Source organism: Hypanus sabinus, chromosome 9 (genome assembly GCF_030144855.1).
Source record: "Hypanus sabinus isolate sHypSab1 chromosome 9, sHypSab1.hap1, whole genome shotgun sequence".
Lineage (NCBI taxonomy): Eukaryota > Metazoa > Chordata > Chondrichthyes > Myliobatiformes > Dasyatidae > Hypanus > Hypanus sabinus.
In genome coordinates this window covers 11,329,406-11,354,299 of record NC_082714.1, presented here as the reverse complement: position 1 = coordinate 11,354,299, position 24,894 = coordinate 11,329,406, and the positions used below count along the sequence as shown (strand labels likewise).

The 24,894-nt window shown below is 44.5% G+C and overlaps 1 protein-coding gene across 2 annotated transcripts in view; it reads left to right on the top strand.

The window, feature by feature from the left end:
* nthl1 (nth-like DNA glycosylase 1) overlaps nucleotides 1–24,088 on the top strand; it is a 28,114-nt gene extending 4,026 nt beyond the window's left edge. For both annotated transcript variants that reach the window (XM_059979048.1, XM_059979047.1), the window contains 2 exons: nucleotides 21,913–22,018; nucleotides 23,122–24,088. In XM_059979048.1, coding sequence (XP_059835031.1) covers nucleotides 21,913–22,018; nucleotides 23,122–23,308 — 293 coding nt within the window. In that variant the 3' untranslated portion in view covers nucleotides 23,309–24,088. The remainder of the gene's footprint in view (nucleotides 1–21,912; nucleotides 22,019–23,121) is intronic.
* The last annotated feature ends 806 nt before the right edge of the window (nucleotides 24,089–24,894 follow it).

The following is a 24,894-nucleotide window of genomic DNA, read 5'->3' as shown; positions in this document are numbered from 1 at the left end:
AAATCTTAGGCACATTTCCACAGCTAGAGTGCCCAAGGCTTTTGCACAGTACTGTATTTGTCAATGTGGAGCGGAGAGTGAGTTTGTAAATTTGGCGGGAGCGAAGGATGTTGGGAATGATGAGGGTGGAGTGCCACGGGAGGAGTGTGGGCTAGGGGTGGAGGTGGCACGGGTTGAGACACCAGACAAGGCCATTTGATTCCAAACAATTGGTTTATCGATCATTACAGAATGTCTCTCTGGTGCTTCCCACTCTCTCCCCTCTCTCTTCCCCTTTTCCCGACCATGATTCGCCTCCCCTGTCCGCTTCCCAATCTCAGTCCACGACAGAGACCCATATCAGAATCAGATTTATCATCTCTCACGTATGTCATGAAATTTGTTTTATTTTGCAACAACAGTACAGTGCTACACAAAATTACTACAGTAGTGTACAAGTCTTAGGTACTCCAGCTATATATATGTGTCACTTTGCTCTGCACAGAGAGATCACACCACAATAAATGAAAAGAGTGAACTATTCAGAGTCAATGTGTGAGGAAGGAAGAGGGAAGTATTACCTCCATATTACTACCTTGAGACTCATTTTCTTACAAGCAAATAAGAAATACAATAGAATTTAAAAATCTATACATAAACAAAGACTGACAAACAACCAATGTGCAAAAGAAGACAAATTGTGCAAATAAAAAAATCAATAATACTGAGAACACGAGTTGTAGAGTCCGTGAAAGTGAGTCCGTAGATTTTGGAATCAGTTCAGAGTTGAGGTGAGTGAAGTTATCCACTCTGGTTCAGGAGCCTGATAGTTTGAAGGGTTACAACTGTTTCTGAACCTGGTAGTGGGGGACCAAAGGCTCTGGTACCTCTTTCCTGATGGTGGTAGAATCTCAACCGTTGAACCACCTAGATACGTACAGCACTGCAACTCAGGTACAGGTCCTTCAGCCCATCTAGTCTGTGCTGGTCTGCTTTTCTGCCTAGTCCCATCTAACTACCAGCAGAAGTAGTGATGCGGGTTTAATTTCAATTTTAAGAGAAGTTTGGGATGAACATAGAAACTCCTTATAGACATTGGCATTATGAGATTCCTGATCTTGCCACCCAACATAAGAACGAATCTTCTCAGTCCTCTTGGGTGGGGAATTCCAAAGGTTCATTGTAACGTGGGTGATGTTCTTTCCTTTCCATCATGTAGAAGGTACAGGAGCCTCATGACACCCCTCCTCAGTCACTACCCCTCAACCATCAGGCTCTTGAACAAAACGGGATAACTACACTCTTGCCCATCCATTGAGATATTCACACAACCAAGTGATATTCTCACTTTAAGGACTCTTTATCTTGTTATTTCATGTTCTCGTTAATTATTTATATCTACATTTGCATAGTTTGTTGTCTTCTGCACTCTGGTTGAACTTTCATTGATCCTGTTACAGTTGCTATTCTATAGATTTGCTGAGTATGCCCACAGGAAAATGAATCTCAGGGTTGTATATGGTGACATATGCGTACTCTGATAATAAAATTTACTTTGACTTACAATTTACCCTCATCTCAAAATCAGAATCAGGTTTATTATTGACTTGCTGTACACCTTTAAATTTATTGTTTTGTGGCAGCAGGACAGTGCGAGACATAAAGACATTCTGTAAGTTGCAATAAAAAAAATAAATCATTGGTGCAAAAGAGGGTTAGCAAAGTATCGTTCGTGGACCAATTCAGAAATTGATGTACCTAAAATGATGAGTGTGTATCTCCAGGCTCCTGTATCTGATCCCTGAAATTAGCAATGAGAAGGAGGCAAGTCCTGGATGGTGAGAGTCCTTAATAATGGATGCTGCCTTCTTGAGTCATCTCATTTTCAAGATGTGATTTTCAAGGAGCAAGACAGTAGCGTAGTGGTTAGTACATCGCTTTATAGTACGAGCAACCTGGGTTCAATTCCCATCGCTGCCTTTAAGGAGTTTGTATGTTCTCCCTGTAACTGTGTGGGTTTTATCCAGATGCTCCGGTTTCCTCCCACAGACCAAAGACAGACCGGTTGGCAATTTACTGGTTGTAAAATGTTGCACGATTAAGCTAAGACTAATTCAGGGGATTACAGGGTGGTGCGGCTTGAAGGGCCAGAAGGCCTATTCTGCACTGTATCTCAATAAATAAATAAAAGTATGATGTATTTGATGGTGGTAAGGGTTGTGCCCCTGATGGTGCTGGCTGGGTCTACAGCCCACTGTTACTTCCTTCAGTCCTGTGCATTGGAGCCTCCATACCAGGCGATGATGCAGCCAGTTAGGATGTTCTCCACAGTACATCTGTAGAAACTAGAGGGTATGGGGACATAACAAATTTTGTCAAACTCCTAATGAAGAAGAGCTGTTGGTTTGCTTTCTTTGTGATTGGGCCAAGAATAGATTCTCTGACATGTTGATGCCCAGGAACTTAAAGCTGCTCCTCTTTCTTTCGAGTGGTGAAGCTTACTATAAGAATTTTACCCCTAGTTAGTGGAGAGATACATGCCATGTCTTTTGTGTCAAACATTACACGATGTATGTCATCCACGCCATTGAGTGGCGCTGCAGTGCAGACTGGCGACTAAGATAAGACATTGCTCCAGTGAACTTCTGCTAACCCAGTGAAATGCAGAAACACATCTGTAAACAAACTGCCTACAGTGTTTAATTGAAGACAAAAAACGGGTGTAACTTCCAGGAAGTTCCTTTGCTTTTTGATTTCCTTTGAAATCAAAAGCTCCAAACATTCTTCTCCAATCTGTCTTAAAGTTGAGTAATTTTATCACGATTAAAACAGCATGATTTAAAATGATAATGCACCGTTAAGAATTCTTGGACTGGCTTTTCTCTGGATGTTTAAGTTATGAAGAAATACAAAATTTTGGAAGATATAGAGAGGGTAAATGCAAGCAAACTTTTTCCACTGAGGTTGGGTGAGACTAGAACTAGAGGTCATGGGTCAATGGTGAAAGGTGAAATGTTCAAAGGGAATCTTCTTCACTCAGGTGGTGATGAGTGTGTAGAAAGAGCGGCCAGCGGAAGTAGTGAATGTGCATTTGATTTCAATGTGTAAGAGAAGTTTGGATAAGTACATGGATGGGAGGGTGTTGTGGGCTGTGGTCTGGGTGAAGGTCAATGAAACTAGGTAGCGTAATAGCTTGGCTTGGACTAGGTGTGCCAGAGGGCGTGCTTTTGTGCTGTAGTGTTCTGTGACTTTATAACCAGTTGGAAATTAGGTGAATCCCAGGGTATTACGGACAGGAGCAAAAAGCATAATGGAAGCGCTCAAGATATTCAAAATTATTTAGCAAATTAAATTTGGGGCAGCATGGTAGCGATTTACAGCAGAGGCAATCTGGGTTCAATTCCTGCCACTGCCCATAAAGAGTTAGTATGTTCTCCCTGTGACCGCATGGATTTCCTCCAGGTGCTCCGGTGTCCTCCCACAGCCGTACCAGTTGGTAGGGTAATTGGTCATTGTAACTTGTCCCGTGATTAGGCTACGATTAAATAGGGGGGTTGCTGGGCAGCGTGGCACAAAGAGCCGGAAGGGTCTATTCCACAACATGTCTCAATGAAATTTTAAAAAAATTGGAATTAATTAGTTCAAGTCATCAATAATTGGAATTTTTAAAAATTATATCTTTAATAAAAAGATATGATAAATCTTTACTATTAAATGCTGTCTTTTGATAAGTTTTGCATTGGAACAACCTAGCAGCTTGTGACTCATGGCAAACTATACTCAGTGGCCACTTTAGCAGGTACATTTGAGCAACTTGGTGTGGTTTTCTGCTGCTGTAGACCATCCACTTCCCGATTTGATATGTTGTGCATTCAGAGATGCTCTTCTGCACAGCACTGTTGTAAAGTGTGGTTATTTGCGTTACTGTCGCCTCCCTGACAGCTTGAACCAGTCTGGCCGTTCTCCTCTGACCTCTCTCACTAACAAGGATTTGTCACCTGCAGAACTGCAGCTCACTGGATGATTTTTGTTTATCACACCATTCTCTATAAACTCTAGAGACTGTTGTGTGTGAAAATCCCAGGAGATCAGCAGTTTCTGGGATACTCAAACCAGCCCATCTGGTACCAACAATTCCACGGTCAATCACTTAGATCACATTTCTTCCCCATTCTGATGTTTGGTCTGAACAACAGCCGAATCTCTCGACTCTATCTGCATGCATTGAGCATGATTGGCTGATTATATGTTTGCATTAACGAGCAGGTGTTCCTAACAGAAATGGCCACTGTGAACAAAACGGAAACGACAGCAATGTCTCCTAATAAGGTTCAAAGTTTGAATTTTATTGGGAGACACTGCTGTAATTTCTGTTTCATTCATCTATAAAAGTAATTCTTCAAGAAAATTGCAGAGGTTTAAAAATGTATGTAAATTATGAGCATAATATCAATGTAGTTTACCGCAGTGTGATGGATATGCTTAATCAGTTCCACCCTGACTGGCAATTGTGTTTCGCCTTTGTTAAATTAGAAGTTTGATTAGTTTTAAAGCCAGTCTGGAAAAGATGTCTATCATGATTCAAATCTTACTGAACAGAATCAGAAACACCAATGCCCAGGACTGGAAAGGTCTACAGAAGGTGTTGGATACAGCTCAGTCCATCGTAGGCAAAACACTCCACACCATTGAGCACATTTACAAGGAGCCTCCGTTACTTTATCTTAGATTTCCTGATGGAGAGCTGGCTTAGACAGTGGGTGTTGGCAGCAACATCTCTAGCTCCATCACACTGAGCACCGGCGCCCCCAGGACTGTGCGCTCTACCATTAGGTAGAAGGTACTGCAGTTTAAGAAAAGGTCTGCTAGGCTGGGTAACAACATCTTCCCCCAGGCTGTGAGACTTCTAACACCCTGCTACTGCCCAGTACACATTATTATGACATCGCCAGTGCCATTATACTGTTGTATACAGTATTTAACTACGTTATATGTTACTGTTATTATTGCTGTATTTTTTGCGTAGGAGAGACTTGAGGGTTAGGGGTTTGATGTTTCAGCTGCCGCGTCTGGAAGGGTGATCTGTTAAGTTTTGTACGAGGGAGAGGTTGGTGGTTTCAGATTTGCAGAGTCCTGTTCTTGTTCCATGCGAGGTGGGTGGGGGAAGAGATTGATGTCTTTCAACAACTGCCATGGCTCTTCTGTATTTCATGGCTATCTGGAGAAGACGAATCTCAGAGTTGTATTCTGCATACACACTTTGATAATACAATGACCCTTTGAACCTTTGATATGCACTTTATATCAACTCGTGCATCTGCGTAATATTTTTATTTGTTCATATTATTTTGTGTGTTGTATGTACCACGTTTTGCACCTTGGCCCCAGAGGAACATTGTTTAGCTGTATACTCATGTACAGTTGAATGACAATACACTTGAATTTGAATATGAACTTAAGTGCTGCCTCAAGAAAGCAGCATCCATCATTAAGAACCCCCACCATTCAAGCCATGCTCTCTTCTTGTTACTAACATCAGGCAGGAGGCACAGGAGCCTTAGCTCTCACACCACCAGCTTCAGGAACAATTATTACCCTACTATCATCAGGTTTCTGAACCAGTGTGGATAACTTCACTGACCTCAAAACTGAGATCCCAACTGATTCCATAACCAACAGATTTACTTTCAAGGACTCTACAACTCATGTTCTCAGCATTATTTTTTATTTGCACAATTTGTCTTGTTTTGCACCTTAGTTGATTTTTTATCAGTCGCAATTTATCTTTAGCTTCTCATAAATTATGCTGTATTTCTTTGTTGTACTGTGAATGCCCTGAAGAAAATGTATTGCATGGTATTAGATGGTGAGATATACACACTTCGATAATAAATTTATTTTGACTTTGGCTTTGATAACATGATTTAAGGTAGCTTTTCTCAATCATTTTGCCCTGCAGGAACCCTGAAATAATTTTCAGGTCTCAGAGAACCCATGCATAAAAATTATTATATCTACAGCTCATGGTACGTTAGCTGAATCAGTGAGTTGTGGATAATAATCCAAAAGTAATTGTCAATGCTGTTTTGAGTAGAGAATGACTTTTAGTCAACCTTTCTTGAAAAGAAACCGGATAGTTAAGCTTAGCTTACCTTTCTTGAAATTAATCTCTTTCTTTCCCTTTCATAAGTTTTAAAAATTCATAAGGCAAACACAATAAATTTCTCAATTCTGGGTCGAATTTGAGTTAAGCGCAAATGGGTTTTACCCTCAACTGAAATGAGATGATTCCATCCTTGCTCTTGATGCTTGTTAAACAAGAAAAAGCTTGCTCTCTCATGTAAGAAGTTGAAAGCTGCAGCAAAATGATCATTGCTTTCTTATGAATGGTGGAATACCCTGCTTTCAAAGAAATGCAGAACTTGTCCGGGGGCAGGTCAGTAAATCTCATCTTGAGTGCACGATCAGACTGCAGCTCACAAAGTTCTTCCTCTTCTCTCAAAGTCAAGTTCTCGGGCTGAGCAGAAGATTCAGAGAAAGGGTCCCTCACCCAGTCATACACTTGTGTTGAAAGGGAGGAAAAATACTGTTCATTTTGTTCTGCAGTTCCTCCAGGAGGTTTTCAATAAGATTTGAGACTGGCTGAGATATCCTTCCTCACTCTCAAGTGCAAGCAGCAGTGGAAACATTTCAAGATTTCCTTTTGCAACATGATTTTACCGAAGATTCAATTTTTTTTTAAATCCAAGAAGCTTGTCACTTGAATTCATTACTCCTGCAATTCACCTTTCAGCTCAAATACGCTGCTAAGAACTCTTCCTCTGCTAGGCCACTGGAGTTTTGTAGGTAGCAGGAGATTGGTGTGCTCTTTGTCCATGTTTTCACACAGTTTTTTAAACATTCTTGAGAGAACTGGTCTTAAAGCTACTTAATAACTTGCTTCCGGAGTCTTTTTACTGACTCTGACTTTGCTTTCAAAAGCTTTAGTTGGTTTCTTTTGGGATTCCAATAGTTATTCAAAATAATCAGCACTTTCACATGTCATATGGCTGTGATTTGTGTTTAAGTATCTGTTCAATTTTGCTGGAGCCATTGATACATTAGTAAGTTGTTTGGCACAGACTAGGCGAAATGGAATAGGACAACTTGGTTAACCAGTCCATGTAAAACACATTAATAAGTAACTTTCATAGTAAAGACGGACTTTTTTGTGTCCGTTGTTGCACTAGTGCAGTGAAATGACTCAGAAGATTGTAATTCTTCATCATTCACCTTTTCAGAATTGTCCACAGGCCTGGGCCTAGAATCCTCTATCATCTCACACCTGCTCTTCACAAATTGCCCCACTGGACCATCTTTAGAATGAAAATTTCCCTCCAATGTTCGCCTACACTGGTAGTTTATTTGCTCCCATAAGTCAGTTGGCGGCGTGTAAGGGGAAGTTGAGGGAGGTAATTCCGTAAGGAGAGGCTGATGTTACAGCCCAAGTTGAGTGAGTGCATTCAATGTTCAGGAAATGCACTTTCTGTTCCTCATCAGCCTCCCATCCTCCCCTCCATGCAATACAGCGCTCACCAATTATAAATGGTCTCCCCTATCTTGCATCAAAAACTGAGAATGGACTCAACCAAATAAACGTGGTCCAACTGCGCACTGTCATACAGAGCTGAGATACTCCATTACTGCCCACCACTGCGAGTGCGAGCATCGAGTGCTGTGCAAAGTTCAAAAAACAATGTTTATTATTAAATCATGATCTCTCATAGAACCCCTAGTGACCTCTCACGGAACCCTGATTTAAGCTGAAACTCCTATTGTAGTGTGGAGAGTGCTGCACTCAGAGAGAGGTGGGAATGGTTGTGAGTGGTACTGTATTGTGCACGCTTTGGTTTACAAGCCTACAGTCTATTGGCTTTGCATTTCATGTCAGAAAATTAACACTAAACAAAGGCTATTTGTTACAGTTTAATCTTTCAGTCTGGCTAACTACAATATGACCTTGAGGAGTAAAATCTTGAGTTTAACTTCTTAGCTTCATAGAACATAGAATATTACAGCACAATACAGGCCCTTTGGCTCAAAATGTTGTACCAACCGTTTAACTTGCTCCACGATCATTCAAATCCTTCCCTGCCACATAGTCCTCCATTTCACTAACATCGATGTGCATCAAGACTCTCTGAAATGTCTAATGTATCGGCCTCTACCACGACCCCTGCCAGTTCATTCCACTAGCTGTAAGATCGTAGTTCGATTCCTGTCGCTGTCTGTGAGGAGTTTGTATGTTTTCCTTGTGACCATGTGGGGTTCCTGTGAATGCTCCTTTCCTGGGGATTGGTGTTTCCAATTCTGTGCTGTAAGATTTGACACCTTTTCCCAAATTCCAAAGATGTATGGCTAGGGTTAGTGAGTTCTGAGCATGTTATGTGGGTGCTGGAAGTGTGGCGACACTTGGGACTGCCCAGTACAGTTCCATATGCTCACCTTGTCCTTTAAAAACTACTTTTACACGCTTTCTGGCAATCACCTTAAACGCACGTGCTCTAGTATTAACAATTGCCATAATGGGGAAAAGGCGCTGGCTGTTTGCTCTATCTATGCCTCTTATCACCATATACAACTCTATCAAGTCACCTTTCATCCTTCTTCGCTCCAAAGAGTTCTCTCAGCCTTTTTATTCTGAATCTGTTATTTAGATCACATCATTTTGAACTTCATGCTGTCCAATTACAGCCAGTAAAGTTCTCTGAAAATCAGTGAATGAGGAATAAACAGCTTTCCAACCGCTTTATTTAACATAATTTACATTCCTTTCTGCTCCCTCCTCCCACTTGTACATGTCTAGTTTTGATACAATGCTCATTCACTCTATTTAGAGTAACTTCCACCAGCTAAGTCTGGATAAAGAAAAGCCTGTGGAATTTTGATTGGACTTTTTTGTTGAAGTCTTATATTGACAGTGCCCAGTTTTGTTCTTTTACAAATGTCCCTGTTGACCCTTACCAATTTTTATCAATGCAGTACAGAATGCATTCTATCTCAATTCTTCATGAGTTTGAGGAAGTGTAGAGTTGTGGATGCAGCTCAGCACATCACAGACATCAGCTTCCCTCTCCATGTCTGTACTTCTCGCTGCCTCAGTAAAGCAGCTGGTGTAGTCAAAGACCCCACCCACCCTGGACATTCTCTCGCCTGTTCTCTTCCATCGGGCAGAGGACAAAAAAGCCTGAAAGCATGCAGCACCAGGTTCAAGAACAGCTTCAGTCCTGCTGTTCTGAGACTGTTACCTGGATCCCTGATGAAGTAAAGTGGACTCTTGATCTCAAAATCTACCTCATTATGATCTGGGATCTTGCTGTTTACCTGTACCACTTTCTCTGTAGCTGTTACACTTTAAGGTTGAGTCAGTGGCCAGGAAGGCTAATGCGATGTGAACATTCATTTCAAGAGGTCTAGAATATACGAGCAAGAATGAAATGCTGAGGCTTTACTGATGGGGTGTCACTTGGAGTATCATGACCACTCTTGGGCCCCTTGTCTAGGAGGAGATGTGTTGACATTGGAAAGAGTTCAAAGGAGATTGATGAAAATGATTCTGGGATTGAAAGGTTTGTCATGAGGGCCTCTACTGACCGGAATTCAGAAGAACGAGGGGTGACCTCATTGAAATCTATCGACTGCTGAAAGGCCTCAATAGAGTGGATGTGGAAAGGATGGTTCCTACAGTGGGGAAGTCTGTCTTGGGGACACAGCCTCCGAATAGAGGGGCATCCTCTTAGAATGGAGATGAGGAGGAATTTTTGTAGCCAGAGATTGCTGGGTCTGTGGAATCCATTGCCACAGGCAGCCCTGGAGGCCAAGTCATTGGGTATAATTAAGATAGAGGTTGATAGATCCTTGATTGATCAAGGCGTGAAAGGACACAGGGAGAAGGCAGGAGACTGAGGCTAAGGGGAAAAATGGATCAGCCATGATGAAATGGTGGAGCAGACTCGATGGGAGAAAGGTCTACTTATGCTCTGATATCTTATGGTATTTATTCTGCAGTTTGTTATTACTTTGCCTTATTTTTTCTCAATGCACTGTGTAATGATTTGATCTGTTTGATCAGCATGCAAGACAAGCTTTTCACTGTATCTTGGTACATATGATATTAAGCCAATTCCGTTTGCAGACGTCCTCTTAGAGTTTCATGGGTGGATTTTTGTGTTGAGATACAGAGTGGGATAGGCCCTTCTGGCTCTTTGAGACACACCACCCAGCAAAACCCCAATTTAATTCCAGTCTAGTCATGGGACAATTTATAATGACCAATTAACCTACCAACCAGTGCATCTTTGGACTGGGAGAAGAAACCAGAGCACCTGGAGGAAACCCGCACGGTTACAGGGAGGACGTATGAACTCCTTACAGGCAGTGGCGGAAAATGGACGCGGGTTGCTGTTACTGTAAAGCATTATGTTAACCATTACACCACCTCTGCATGTTCCCCTGACATTTTTAATGTCCTCACACTGTACTGCTGCCAAAAATTTCACATTGTGTAAGTCAGGTGTAATAGATCTGATTCTGGTTCATTAAAGATTAATACTTGGTCAGTCCTCACCCTTTTATTTTCGGGAAAATGTCTGCTCATTCTTTCCTCATCAATTTAACCCTTCATTTCTTGTGGCCTTGTAGAAGCCACAACATGGCTAGTGTAAGTCAGTGGTAATATCCTGCTGAAGCTTACAATGTCTCCATAGGTCACTTGGAGCATTGAGAGCAGTTTTGGACAATTTATCTATGAAAAGGTGTGCTGGCATTGGAGCAGGTCCAGAGGAGGTTCACGAGAATGATTCCAGGAATGAAAGGACTAACATACGATGGTTCTGGGCCTGTTCTTGCTGGAGTTTAGAAGAATGGGGAGGGAATCTCGTTAAAACTTATTGAATATTGGAAGTCTGACACACAGTAGACATGGAGAAGATGTTTCCTATAGTGGGAAGGGTCTAGGACCAGAGGGCACAACCTCAGAATAGAAGGACGTCCCTTTAGAAGAGGGCTCCCAGCCTGTCTCCACAGACCCCTTGGTTACATGACATAAAAGAGGTTGGGAACCTCTGCTTTAGAACAAAAGTGAGGAGGAACTTCTTCAGCCAGAGGATGGTGAATTTGAAAAATTCATTTTCAGGCAGCTTTGGAGGTCGAGTCAGTGGGCATAATTAAAGTAGATTTTGATAGGTTTTTGATTAGTCAGGGCATCAGAAGGAGAAGGAAGGAGAATGGGTCTGAGCGGGATAATAAATCAGCCTTGACGGAACTGCGAAGCAGATTCGATGGGACGAATGGCTTAATTCCAATCCTATGGTCTTATGTCAACTCGTGATTAGATTTCAGGCTGTTGTGAGGGACTGGGGTGGTGATAGGCACCGTACACCAGTAAAAGATCAAAGTCTTTTGGAGGGAAGATAGAGATTTGGTGGCAGACTCGAGGTGTAGTGATGTTCATCAGAGCTTTGGCCCCGAGGACTGGTGACTCCATGGGACAGTGTGGCGGGAGTCAGACAGTGAGCTGGCCCCGAGGACTGGTGACTCCATGGGACAGTGTGGCGGGAGTCAGACAGTGAGCTGGCCCCGAGGACTGGTGACTCCATGGGACAGTGTGGCGGGAGTCAGACAGTGAGCTGGCCCCGAGGACTGGTGACTCCATGGGACAGTGTGGCGGGAGTCGGACAGTGAGCTGGCCCCGAGGACTGGTGACTCCATGGGACAGTGTGGCGGGAGTCAGACAGTGAGCTGGCCCCGAGGACTGGTGACTCCATGGGACAGTGTGGCGGGAGTCAGACAGTGAGCTGGCCCCGAGGACTGGTGACTCCATGGGACAGTGTGGCGGGAGTCAGACAGTGAGCTGGCCCCGAGGACTGGTGACTCCATGGGACAGTGTGGCGGGAGTCAGACAGTGAGCTGGCCCCGAGGACTGGTGACTCCATGGGACAGTGTGGCGGGAGTCGGACAGTGAGCTGGCCCCGAGGACTGGTGACTCCATGGGACAGTGTGGCGGGAGTCGGACAGTGAGCTGGCCCCGAGGTCTGGTGACTCCATGGGACAGTGTGGCGGGAGTCAGACAGTGAGCTGGCCCCGAGGACTGGTGACTCCATGGGACAGTGTGGCGGGAGTCAGACAGTGAGCTGGCCCCGAGGACTGGTGACTCCATGGGACAGTGTGGCGGGAGTCAGACAGTGAGCTGGCCCCGAGGACTGGTGACTCCATGGGACAGTGTGGCGGGAGTCGGACAGTGAGCTGGCCCCGAGGACTGGTGACTCCATGGGACAGTGTGGCGGGAGTCGGACAGTGAGCTGGCCCCGAGGTCTGGTGACTCCATGGGACAGTGTGGCGGGAGTCAGACAGTGAGCTGGCCCCGAGGACTGGTGACTCCATGGGACAGTGTGGCGGGAGTCAGACAGTGAGCTGGCCCCGAGGACTGGTGACTCCATGGGACAGTGTGGCGGGAGTCAGACAGTGTGGCGGGAGTCAGACAGTGAGCTGGCCCCGAGGACTGGTGACTCCATGGGACAGTGTGGCGGGAGTCGGACAGTGAGCTGGCCCCGAGGACTGGTGACTCCATGGGACAGTGTGGCGGGAGTCAGACAGTGAGCTGGCCCCGAGGACTGGTGACTCCCTGGGACGGTGTGGCGGGAGTCAGACAGTGAGCTGGCCCCGAGGACTGGTGACTCCCTGGGACGGTGTGGCGGGAGTCAGACAGTGAGCTGGCCCCAAGGACTGGTGACTCCATGGGACAGTGTGGCGGGAGTCAGACAGTGAGCTGGCCCCGAGGACTGGTGACTCCATGGGACAGTGTGGCGGGAGTCGGACAGTGAGCTGGCCCCGAGGACTGGTGACTCCATGGGACAGTGTGGCGGGAGTCAGACAGTGAGCTGGCCCCGAGGACTGGTGACTCCATGGGACAGTGTGGCGGGAGTCAGACAGTGAGCTGGCCCCGAGGACTGGTGACTCCATGGGACAGTGTGGCGGGAGTCAGACAGTGAGCTCCTTCCAAAACAGCTGAGAGCAAGCGCAATGCTCACCAACTTGTCCCATCACCCAGAGTCACTTCCTTCGAGAAGCCCACAGGGAGGCTGAAGGAAACCTCTCACTGTTATTGTAACTCACCTATATCGCAATCGACAGCTTACTGGAATTGGTTTATTGTTGTCACATGTACAGTGAAAAAGCTTGCCTACTGTTCATACAGATCAAATCTCTACACAGTGCATTGAGCTGGAATAAAGTAAAGGAATAATGCAGAACGAAATGTAAAAGCTACCAAAAAATTGCAGTGTAGGGTAAGCGATAAGGTGCAAGATCATAATGAGGTAGATTGTGAGGCCAAAAGTTCATCTTTTCGTGCAAGAGGTCCGCTCAAGAGTCTGATAAAGGGTGGACTGAAGCTGTCTGTAAGCCTGGTGATACGTGCTTTCAGATTTTGGTATCTTCTGCCTAAAATTACACCATAATAAATTCCTCATTAAAAATATTTAGGAAACGGCTGGATGAATTCTTGCATCGTGGGGGAATTAAGGGTTCTGGGGAAAAGGCAGGTAGGTGGAGTTGAGTCCACAGCCAGATTAGCCACGATGTTATTGAATAGCAGACCAGGCTCGACGGGCCAGATGGCAGACTCCTGCTCCCATTTCTTACGTTCTTTGGTTATGAAGAAAAAGAAACATCGATCTCAGTCTTAAAAAGTTCAAAGTACAGTTGTCATCAAGTTACATATGCACAACCTTGAAATTCGTCTCCTTACAGTCAGCCACAAAGCAAAGAAACCCAACAGAACCCATTTTAAAAAAAAGACCGTCAAACACACAATGTTAAAAAAAAACAAATTGTGTAAACAATTAAAATAAGCATAAAAATAAAAATAACTAAAGTTCACAAAGTGAGTCCGCAGCCACGAAGCCAGTTACAGTCGATCCAGGAGCCCGTTGGTTGCAGGCCACAACCTCAGTTCAGTATAGAGGCGAGTAATTAATAAGTGACCCTCAGTCTACAGGAGAATCCAAACACCTGCCATTACCTTTCTAGAGAAGTAAGTTCAAGTCTCACTCTTGGAACATTAGCTACAGTTTTCAGTCTCTGCCGATACTCTTAAGCTTTTCCCAAGAACATAGTTATAATCTCCATATATCGTGTTCCGTTCTGGTCACCTCATTACAGGAAGGATGTGGAAGCTTTAAGAGGGTGCAGAGATTTACCAGGATGCTTCCTGGATTAGAGAGCATGCCTTATAAGGAAAGGTTGATTGAGATAGGGCTTTTCTCTCTGGAGTGAAGGAGGACAAGAGGTTGGGTGAGAGAGCTGTACAAGATGATAAGAGCCATACGTAGATAGAGCGGGCATCCAGAGACTTTTCCCCAGGGCAGGGATGGCTAATATGAAGGAGCATAATTTTAAGGTGATTGGAGAAAAGTATAGGGGTTGGCAGTGGTGATTTTTTTTTACACTGAGAGTTAGGGGGCAAAAGTTTAAGGGTAACACGAGGGGGAGTTTCTTTACTCAGTGGTAGCTGTGTGGAACGAGCTTCCAGTAGAAATGGTAGAGGCAGGTTCGGTATTGTCATTTAAAGTAAAATTGGATAGGTATATGGATAGGAAAGGAATGGAGGGTTATGGGCTGAGTGCAGGTGGGTGGGACTAGGTGAGAGTAAGCGTTCGGCGCGGACTAGAAGGGCCGAGATGTCCTGTTTCCGTGCTGTAATTATTATATAGTTATATGGTGATTGCATGAAATGCCTTGCCAGGGGTGATGTTAGAGGCAGATTCTGTACATTAAGGGCATTTAAGAAACTCCTAGATAGGCACATGGGTGATAGAAAAATGGAGGTCTATTTAGTAGGGAAGGTAAAATGTCAGCGCAACGTCATGGGCTAAAGGGCCTGTACTGTGCTGTAGTGTTCTATGTTCTTTTACTCAGGAGAATTGGGAAGAGCCAATCACAATGATAACCCACATCTCTGAAATATTTCTGTACATTTACCCAAGAGGTTCAATGTCTTAAAACAAATGTTGTCTCACGTGCCGTGCAGTGATCCCTCAGTACTGCTGTTCCAATTGTCCATTGCAGTCCTGGTGACAATGAATCCTCCTGGAACCTTCTGCTGTACCATGTCACAGCTAAAGAGCATTTATTGAAAAGTTGTATACACCTTCATCGGATTAGAGGCAGATACATTAGAGGCATTTAAGAAACTCTTTGAAAGGCACGTGGAGGACAGGGGGGAAAATGGAGAGCTACATGTGAGGGAAGGGGTAGATTGATCTTAGAGTAGGTTAAAAGGTCAGCACAACAGGGCCTGTACTGTGCTGTAATGTTCTGTGTCTCTGTGTCTACCCTGTCACATCACCTTAAACCTGTAGGCAATATTATGAGAAAGATGTAAACTGCAATTTAATTCTCATTAGTACATGGTTTCTGTACCGGAACACAGAGGCTCAGTGATTACTATCAGACTCTTTCTGCATAATGTTGTTTATACCAGTGCGATAAAATCAGGGTTTGAAGACTAATTGTCTGGGATGTTCATAGTAAAGATATTTCCAACATTATGAATTGGTGCCTTTCTTGAGTCAGATTGTCAACCAGGTGGTAGGGTGTTTGATAAACTAGTGAACACAGTGTAAGGTGGACACGCACAAAGGTGCATATATGTAGCTCCTTTCATACCTTCCCAAAGCTCCACTGGGCTTTGCAGTGACTTTGGACGAGGTGTCGCCACTGTATCCAAGCTTTCTGGTCGCAGCAGAACAATGGGCGCTGCGTATATGCACAGAATCAAAGGGCTCGGAACTAATTGCTTTGCTAGCAGGAAGTGAGTGGTTATCATCACGACGAGCCTATTGTCCTCCATGGAGAGATTCCAGGTCACGTCCCACCACTAGGAAGCCTTCTATTCTGTTTGGAGGGCTGTGCAGGTGGTTGGGTTATGCTGTCTGTCACAGCATTTTTGTTTCGCCTTGAGATTTTGATATGCCTTCGCTGATAAGGCTGGAACTCATTGTCCATTGTTAATTGCCCCGAGGAGAGACAGGAGGCTGCGCACGCTGGTATGAAAATCAAAAGTTAAGTTCGTTGTCATGTGCACAAGTCCATGTATGTACAGATGCAATTTCAGCACCATCACTTTTGCAAGTAAAGCATACATTTTAATGTAAATTATATGCAATTTCACAGAAAAAGAACACAAAACAAAACGAGAAACACGAGAGATTCTGCAGATGCTGGAAATCCAGAGTAACCCACACAAAATGCTGGAGGAACTCATCCGGTCAGGCAGCATCTAGGAAGTGAATAAACAGTCGATGTTTCGGGCCAAGACCCTTCTTCAGGACTGAGAGGGAAGGGTGGTGGCGGTGGGGGGAGATAGCTGAATTAAAAGTTTGTGGGGGGGGGGGAGAGGCTGGAAGGTGATGGGTGAAGCCAGGTGGGTGGGTAAGGTCAAGGGCTGGTGAAGAAAGGATATCATAGGAAAGGAGAATGGACAATAGGAGAAAGGGAATGAGGAGACCCAGGATGAAGTAAAGGGTAGGTGAGAGAAGTGAAAGGACAGAGTGCAGAACAGGAAATGGGGGGGGGGGTTTGTTGATTTTGTTCACCGGAACAAAAGAGAATAAAAACCAAGTTCCTTTAGTGCAGATCAATCCAAGTATTGTCTTTGAAGGTTCTCAGTCATCCAGCTCATTGTATATCAAGCGGTAGTAAATCAATGCAACTGGACTTGCTGTGTTGTCCAAAAGACATTTTGCCCCTCACCTAAGAGGCTTCTTCAGTTCTGATCCATGGTGGGTAGGTAGTTTTCCGGTTCATAAACTCTGTGAGTTGTTTAAAAGTTCAACAATCACATGTGACCCACATCTCGATATGTTAAGAGCCGTAGAGGTAATGAGAGGGTCGTTAGCCTTAACTTTGCATGAACAGAGGTGTGAACTGTTGTGGAGATGCCAGGCTAGAGATGTTAGCACTGCATTGTGGGTCCTTACTTGTGACAGACAAACAATGTGCAAAGAGGTTCAATGAGAGTAGTGAGATCCATTCTTCCTGCTGGTTCTTTTTGGCATCTAGTACCTCTTGACATGTTGAGACCAGCTTCTCCTTAACTTCCTTCCATTTGCAGTGCAGATCCTCTTCCTGATGCAGTTCTTGTATCACATGGAGGGTGTAGCTGTGGACCAATTTGAATGTTTCTTGGGTCTGCATGTCTCTCAATAGGTTGAAGTTGAATCTCTGCTTAGTTGATGCTGATTCCATCTAATTCTTCCTTCATTTGAATTTTAGCTTTGCAACCAAGAGGTGATGATCAGATGTGACATCTTCTCCTGTCCTCACTTTGCATCTTGAGGTAATGTCACTCTGACATCTTGTATTTCTTGGATATAATAATGAGGTCTACTTGGTTCTCTGTTATGTGGTCAGGTGACACCAAGGTGTCCTTGTGAATTCTTTTGTGGGTGAAGGTGCTGCCTTAAATGACCATGCCATTAAATGCACAGACTCCCCATTCTCGGTCATCATACCCAGTCCGTGTGTTCACACCACGTCTTCGTAGCCCATATTATCCAATCCTATTTCTGCATCGAAGTCTCCCAGGGCAATGTTAACATCTCTCTCGGGATATGCTTCTCGGGTGCGCTGGAGTCTGTTGTAGTCCTTTGTTTCTTCATCGCTGTTGTTAGCTGGCGCATAACAGTGTACGACATTCATCTTGATCTTTTTCTTCTCTGTTCTAAAGAATGACGAGATAATGGGAATGCTGTCCTATCAATACCTTCTGTGCTACTTTTGATAGCATGAATGCCCCTCCCTGTGTACACAGGGTGTCATCTTCCTCACGTTCTGAGTAAAGCAGTGGTTTCTCTCTCGTGAGCCACTTCTGCCCAGACTGTGTCCATCTTGTCTCAGTGATGCCAGTCGTTCGAGCTGCAGTTTGCGCCGCCTGTCCACTTTTTCACATGCTCTTTACATTCTATGTTCCAGTGGCGGTGGTCCTGGATGACAGAAGGATGATCAGCTCTCTGAGTTTCACAGACTTGGGAATTTCACCGTATAACTTCATATGTCTTCCAGATGAAGATCCTTGCTCCCCCAAGGATGAGGTCTTCGGAACGACTGTTGCCGTTTCTGTAGCACTAGGACTTTATAGGATGTGGTTGCTAGCCCCATGCCCAACCCTCCTCCTTCCACAGCCAGGGTTGGGGCCGTCCATGGCGGACTTCCCTATCCCTGAGGAAAAGAATTATTTTCTCATCTCCATCCTAAGCAGCTGATCTATTATTTGTTATCCTGGGTAATTTCTAAAGTAATTCGGCACAGTATTGTGCTCTAGGTTTTCTACGTTTCTATCTATGGAATAGCAGAGCTGGTGCTCAAACATGAATTCATCGCCAGCAAATTGTAACCACAAGAGTTGGTTCTGTGTTGTTTTAGCTTAGTGGCATATTTATTGCTTTAACGGAAAGAGTTAGAGGAAAAAAGTAATTTGAGTCAGAAAATGGGAAAAGAGAGAACCAGAAGGTCAGCAAAACAGCCTGGAAGCCAAAAAGACAAATTAAAGTTCAAGAAGATAGATTATTAAAGTATGTACAGTGCTATACAAAAGTCTTAGGCACATATATATAGCTAGGGTGCCTAATACTTATGGACAGTATTGTCTTTTCAGTTACTAAATAATACTTAATACTGCTGAGCTAACGTAAAGCTTATTTCCCAACCACCTTCCTATTTTAACTGATATACAGTTCTGTGCAAAAGTCTTGTGCACCCTAGCTATATATATGTGCCTAGGACTTCTGCACAGTACCGTATGTGTCACAATATACTACCCTGAGATTCATTTGCTTGCAGGCATTCACAGTAGAACAAAGAAATAAAATAGAATCAATGAAGAACTACGCACAAAGACTGACAAACTGTCAGGAACGTGGCCGGATGGACCCAAACGCAGGACGCAGACACTGAAGTACTAGGGGGAGGGCAGGATGGGGATGCCATGGCACTTAAGGGTAGAGCTGAGGTAGATAGAGTGTCAGGCAGGCAGAGCGGAGCGGCTCCCGAAGTTCAGGCAGGCAGAGCGGAGTGGTCTCCCGAAGTTCAGGCAGGCAGAGCGGAGTGGTCTCCCAAAGTTCAGGCAGGCAGAGCAGAGTGGGCTCGCAGAGTCCGGGCAGGCAGAGTGGAGCGGCTCCTGAAATTCAGGCAGGCAGAGCGGAGTGGGCTGCCAGAGTCCGGGTAGGCAGAGTGGAGCGGGCTCCCAGAGTTCAAGTTCAGGTAGACAGGCTCCCGGGGTTCAGGCAGGCAGGCAGATCTAGGTGGCTAGATAGGCTGGCGGAGAGCCCTCCCTGGGCAGGCCGCATATATCCTGGGAGGATGCACATGAGCTCCCACCAGCTTTTGCTATAATACACTGTCACTGGATTTCTAGCGTTTCTCCTGGTGTGTCTAAAGGGGTGTTCCCCAGACCCGTCTTTTATCCTCACTCACGGGGTCTCAGATGTCAATCAGGTTGGGATGATGCAATCCCTCAACCAGACCACTCTGGTTGTCCCCTGAGGGGTTTCAATGAATAGTACAGCACTCAATACACAACTCCTTCTCCAAGAGACAATAGCAGTAATCAGTGGTTCCATTCTGCTTTTGTTAAGAGACATTCCACCTGGTTGTGTATTCTGCGTTGACTATAACAACTGCCTTTGCTGTGATCCTGCGTCTCTCTCTCTCTCTCATTTCCTGGGTCTCAGACACGAAATAATAGCGACCTTGCGATTCTCAAAAAGGGCAGGGGGCGACTTTGCTCCCTTCATCCGTTATCTTTTAAAATTGTTCCAATCGTTGACTGACTGCAGCCTAACGCTTTTCCAATGACTGATGGCATTTCACCTCTTTTCGATTGCTTTATTATTTCCACTTTATTTTCAATTGTGATCATGATTATTTTTGTGAACAGAAACACTGCGGATTCAGAGCTCGGCCAACCAGGTCCTAATGTCCACCGCACTGAGACAAATTAAATAAGGTCTGGGGTTCCGCTGGATCCCAAGGTCCACTGCATTGAGACTGGTTGAGGTTGAATAAGGGACTTGAGCATCCGCGTTTTTTGGTATCCGCGAGGGGTCCTGGAACCAATCCCTCGCGGATAAGGAGGGCCGACTGTATATAGGTAGGGTGCACAAGACTTCTGCACAGTACCTGCTTGTCAACGTGGAGCAGAGAGAGCTTGTAAATCTGGCAGGAGCAAAGGATGTCGGGAATGGCGAGGGTGGAGCGCCATGGGATGGGTGTGGGACAGATGGCAGAGAAGGACTGCCAGGGGCAGGGGCTGGCACGGGTACCCTGAGACACCAGGCAAGGTCATTTGATTCCAAATAATTAGCTTGTTGATCATTACAGAACATCTCTCTGGTGTTTCCCGCTCTCTCACCTCTCCCTTCCACTTTTTCCAACCATGATTCCTCTCTCCCTGCCCCCTTCCCACTCTCAGTCCACAATAGAGACCCATATCAGAATCAGGTTTATCATCACTCACATACGTCATGAAATTTGTTTTTATTTTGCAGTTGTAGTACAGTGTGATACATAAAATTACTACAGTACTGCGCAAAGGTCTTCGGCACCATAGCAAGATGTACTGTATATGTGCCCAAGGCATTTGCATGGTACTATACTTAATTCTGCCCCACACCTGTGTTACTGCTGATGAGCTGGACTTGGAGAACTTGCACATGATGCCCGTTCACACTGTATTTCCCTGTGCACAAGGAGAAAGAACACCTTGTCAATAAAATGCTGTGAAGCCTGAACAGAAAATTGCCATTTTTGTACAGAATTGACTAGCAGTTACGGATATTGAGCACTTGATAAACTGTGTATATTCAAATTCATTATTTGCAAGGTCAATCACTATTCACAACACATGTGTTAAAAGTCAGTAGACACTACAAGCTGACAGCCAGTAATACTTTGAAGTTAGTGAAGTAATTGTTCCTTAGTTTGCATGCGCCTTGCATCCTGCGATTACATCCTTACCTTAGACCTGAAGATATAGGGGCAGTATTAGGATGTCTGGCCCATCGAGGCTTCTCTGCCATTTCATCTTGTCTTGGTATGCGAAATGTCTTGGCTGCAGTCCCCTGCGGTGAAAAGTACAGTCAGTCTTTATTTGTTTTTTAAAAGTAAATTTATTATCAAAGTACATATATGTCAACATATACAACCCTGAGATTCATTTCCATGTGGGCATACTCAGTAAATCCAATTCGTTGATTCTGTTGTATTTCTTTGTTTTACTATGAAAGTCCACTATAAGATGAATGTCATGGTAGCGTTACATACTTTGTTAACACATTTTATGTATTTCTTTAGATGTACTGCGCAGAACAGGCCCTTCTGGACCAACGAGCCCTGCTGCCCAGCAATCCACCTTCTTAATACTAGCCTAATCACAGTACAAAGTTCAAAGTATATTTATTATCAAAGTATGTGTACTTTATACATCCTTGAGACTTGTCTCCTTACAGGCAGCCACAACGCAAAGAAGCCCAACAGAACCCATCAAAACAAAGAAAGGCTGGCAAACACCCCATGTGCAGAGAGAAAAATATCATGCAAACAATAGCGTTCAGAACTGAAGTCCACAAAAGTGAGATAGTTGCAGGCCACACCCTCAGTTCAGTGCAAGTGACCTGAATTGAACTCTGAACCATGATGTTCTGATTTAGAATAGTGTTGCGTGAACCACTACGTTACCGTGGCAGCCTTCACTTTGAACTGTGAAGGGAAGCTTTTTTCTCCGAAGAACGTCCTTATCTGGGGTAGCTGCACACTTGCCTGGAGCTCCTTGTCTTGCTGCAACCTCCACACTCACCCTCCATCTGAGTATAATCCTCACCCCTCTTCCTTTTGCAGGCGTGGACACCCACGTGCACAGGATCACAAATCGGTTGCAGTGGCTCCAGAAGGAGACCAGAACCCCTGAGGAAACCAGACTGGCGCTGGAGGATTGGATGCCACGGTAACTGGTAGATTGGGGAGCCCTTCATGAAAGGAGGGTGGCTGGCATATGCACGTAGAGCAGATGGACAAAACTGGGGTGACAGCATGTTAGCAAAGGGTAAATGAGTTAGGCATATGTTCTATTATAGACCGTAAGATATAGGAGCAGAATTAGACCATTTGGCCCATCAAGTTTGCCCCACCATGGCTGATTTATTATCTCTTTCAACTCCATTCTCCTACCTTCTCCCCGTAACATTTGACACCCTTACTAATCGAGAATCTTTCAACCTTTCAATCTTTCACCCAATGACTTGGCCTCCATGGCTGTCTATGGGAACAAATACCACAGATTCACCTTAATCTAGCTGAATAAATTCTTTCTCATCTCAATTTTAAAGTGACGTCCCTTTATTCCGAGGCTGTGCCCTTGGATCCTAGACCGTCCCAGTAAAGGAAACATTCCCTCCACACCCACTTTATCCTGACCTTTCAATGTCCAACAGTTTTCAACAACATTCCCTCCCACCCATTCATAGCAGTGCGAGGGAATTTGCTGGGATCATTTATAGCTGAGGTGTTGCAGATGATAAGAAGCATAGACTGAATAGACCCAAGGTCTTAAGTATAAAACTTGCTTTCTAAATCAGTCATTATTTGAAGGCCTTTAAAAGCAATCTCTTTAATGGACAGCCAGAGACTTTTTCGCAGGGTGGAAATGGCTAATACGCAGAGGCATAACTTTAAGGTTTTTGGAGGTAAGTATGGGGGGATGTCAGGGGTAGGTTTATTTTTCACACAGATGGTAATGGATGTGTGAAATGCACTGCCAGAGATGGTGGTAGAGGCAGATGCATTAGTGGCATTTAAGGGACTCTTCGATCGGCACATGGATGAAGGAAGAACGAAGGGTTAAGTCAGGGGGAAGATCAGACTAACGTGTGCCGAACGGCCTGTACTGTGTCTGGCAGTTCTGTGTTCATTCTTGTAAATGCCTCTTGATAAGCCCGTCGTCCCAATGCCTCTGAATCAGTCCGCACCTTCCTTCGAGCACAAAGTACATATAGGTGGATTAACGATGCATTCATGATATACATACTTTGCCTACTCTTCCTCTTCCAGGGACCTCTGGAGTGAAACCAACTGGCTATTGGTGGGCTTTGGTCAGCAGATCTGCCTGCCAGTGAACCCTCACTGCTCGGGCTGCCTCAACAGAGATATCTGTCCCGCGGCCAAGAACAGTCTCGGGAAAACAAACCGCAGGCTCTCTCCCAACTCTCCGCCACAGCCGTGCCAGCAGCAGCAATAATTAAATCCTTGTGTTTAAGTGTTCGGTCCTGTATAAATTATTCAGAGGATGGGAGATGCTTGTCCCTGGATCAACTAAAACAAAACTGTATCTGATGTTGTTGATGGATCCCAGTTGCCGCCGGAACATTGAAGACAATTGAACAATGACGCTTCCAGTGACAGCAGTGTGCAGGACTTAAAGAAGCGTCCTTAGACTGGTCGGGCTTCAGAGCCTGCTAACCAGTGATATGGTATAGAAAAGTTTCTCACGCTAATTGGTCATTGCACTATTTCTTACGAGTAAAGGAATTCCTTACGAATGGAATACCGCTGAACCTTCTTTCTAGTTCACAGATGATTGGACACCCTTACATCAGAATGAGCTCCCACAACAGTTTAAATTCAAAAGTCTGATATTCCGACAAACAGCAGAACTCATTTTCTCTCTCTCTCTCGCTCACTCACTCCACTTATAGTAATTGTTCTTTCTTATCAGTCTTACATGCTTTTAATATCCAAAGCAATGGATATGGTTTCATATTGAGTGATTTTATGTAATATATAACTCATGATCATTGCACTATTCCAAACTAGGAAAGGAATTCCTTACTCGTGAAACACTGAGCCTTATTTCTAACTCACAGTTAATGGGTTAGATCATTGTAGTTTTTATATTGCTTCGTTGGCTTAGCTAGGATTTGTGGCAATGTTCCTGAGCATGTTAACCAATGCTCTACAAATATTACAGAATTTAAAACGCCGCTTATCAAAAAGCATGAAATAAATGATTGTTTCAGCAGACAGAAGTATGAGTGTAATTATGTTTGATTGAGATGCTTTTTGAGTTTTGAATCAAACATATTGCTTTGTATTTCCTGGTTCATCCCTCTTCCCCCATCATAAACCACTCTCTTATTGTCTGCTCTCTGGTTCTCTACCTGGGAGGAATGCAAGACCGTTTTCTTGCTGCCAAGCCTCTGTTACTTTGAATCACTGAGTGATTTTCATCTACTGTTGCTCACCTGCTGTGATTTTCTTGTTTCACTTAGTGTATTTAATGTACTGGAGATTGGAAGTCAACACTTTTTTCTTTGGAGTCATCGAAAACTACAGCATAGTAAAATGGCCTTCGGCCCTTCTAGTTTGTGCCTAGCTCATATTCTGTACAGTCCTCACCTCAGACAGTTGAACCAAGTTTGGTTTGGGCCCCCAAATCCTAAGAACTTTCTACAGGAACACAATTAAGAGCATCCTGACTAGCTGCATCACTGCCTGGTATGGGAACTGTACTTCGCTCAATCACAGGGCTCTGCTGGGAGTGGTGCGGACAGCCCAGTGCATCTGTAGATGTGAACTTCCCACTATTCAGGACATTTACAGAGACAGGTGTGTAAAAAGGTCCCAAAGGATCATTGGGGACCTGAGGCACCCCAACCACAAACTCTTCCAGCTGCTGCCATCCGGGAATCGGTACCACAGTATAAAAGCCAGGACCAACAGGCTCCAGGACAGCTTCTTCCACCAGGCCATTGGACTGATTAACTCATGCTGATACAATTGTATTTCTATGTTATATTGACTGTCTTGTAGTACATACTATTTATT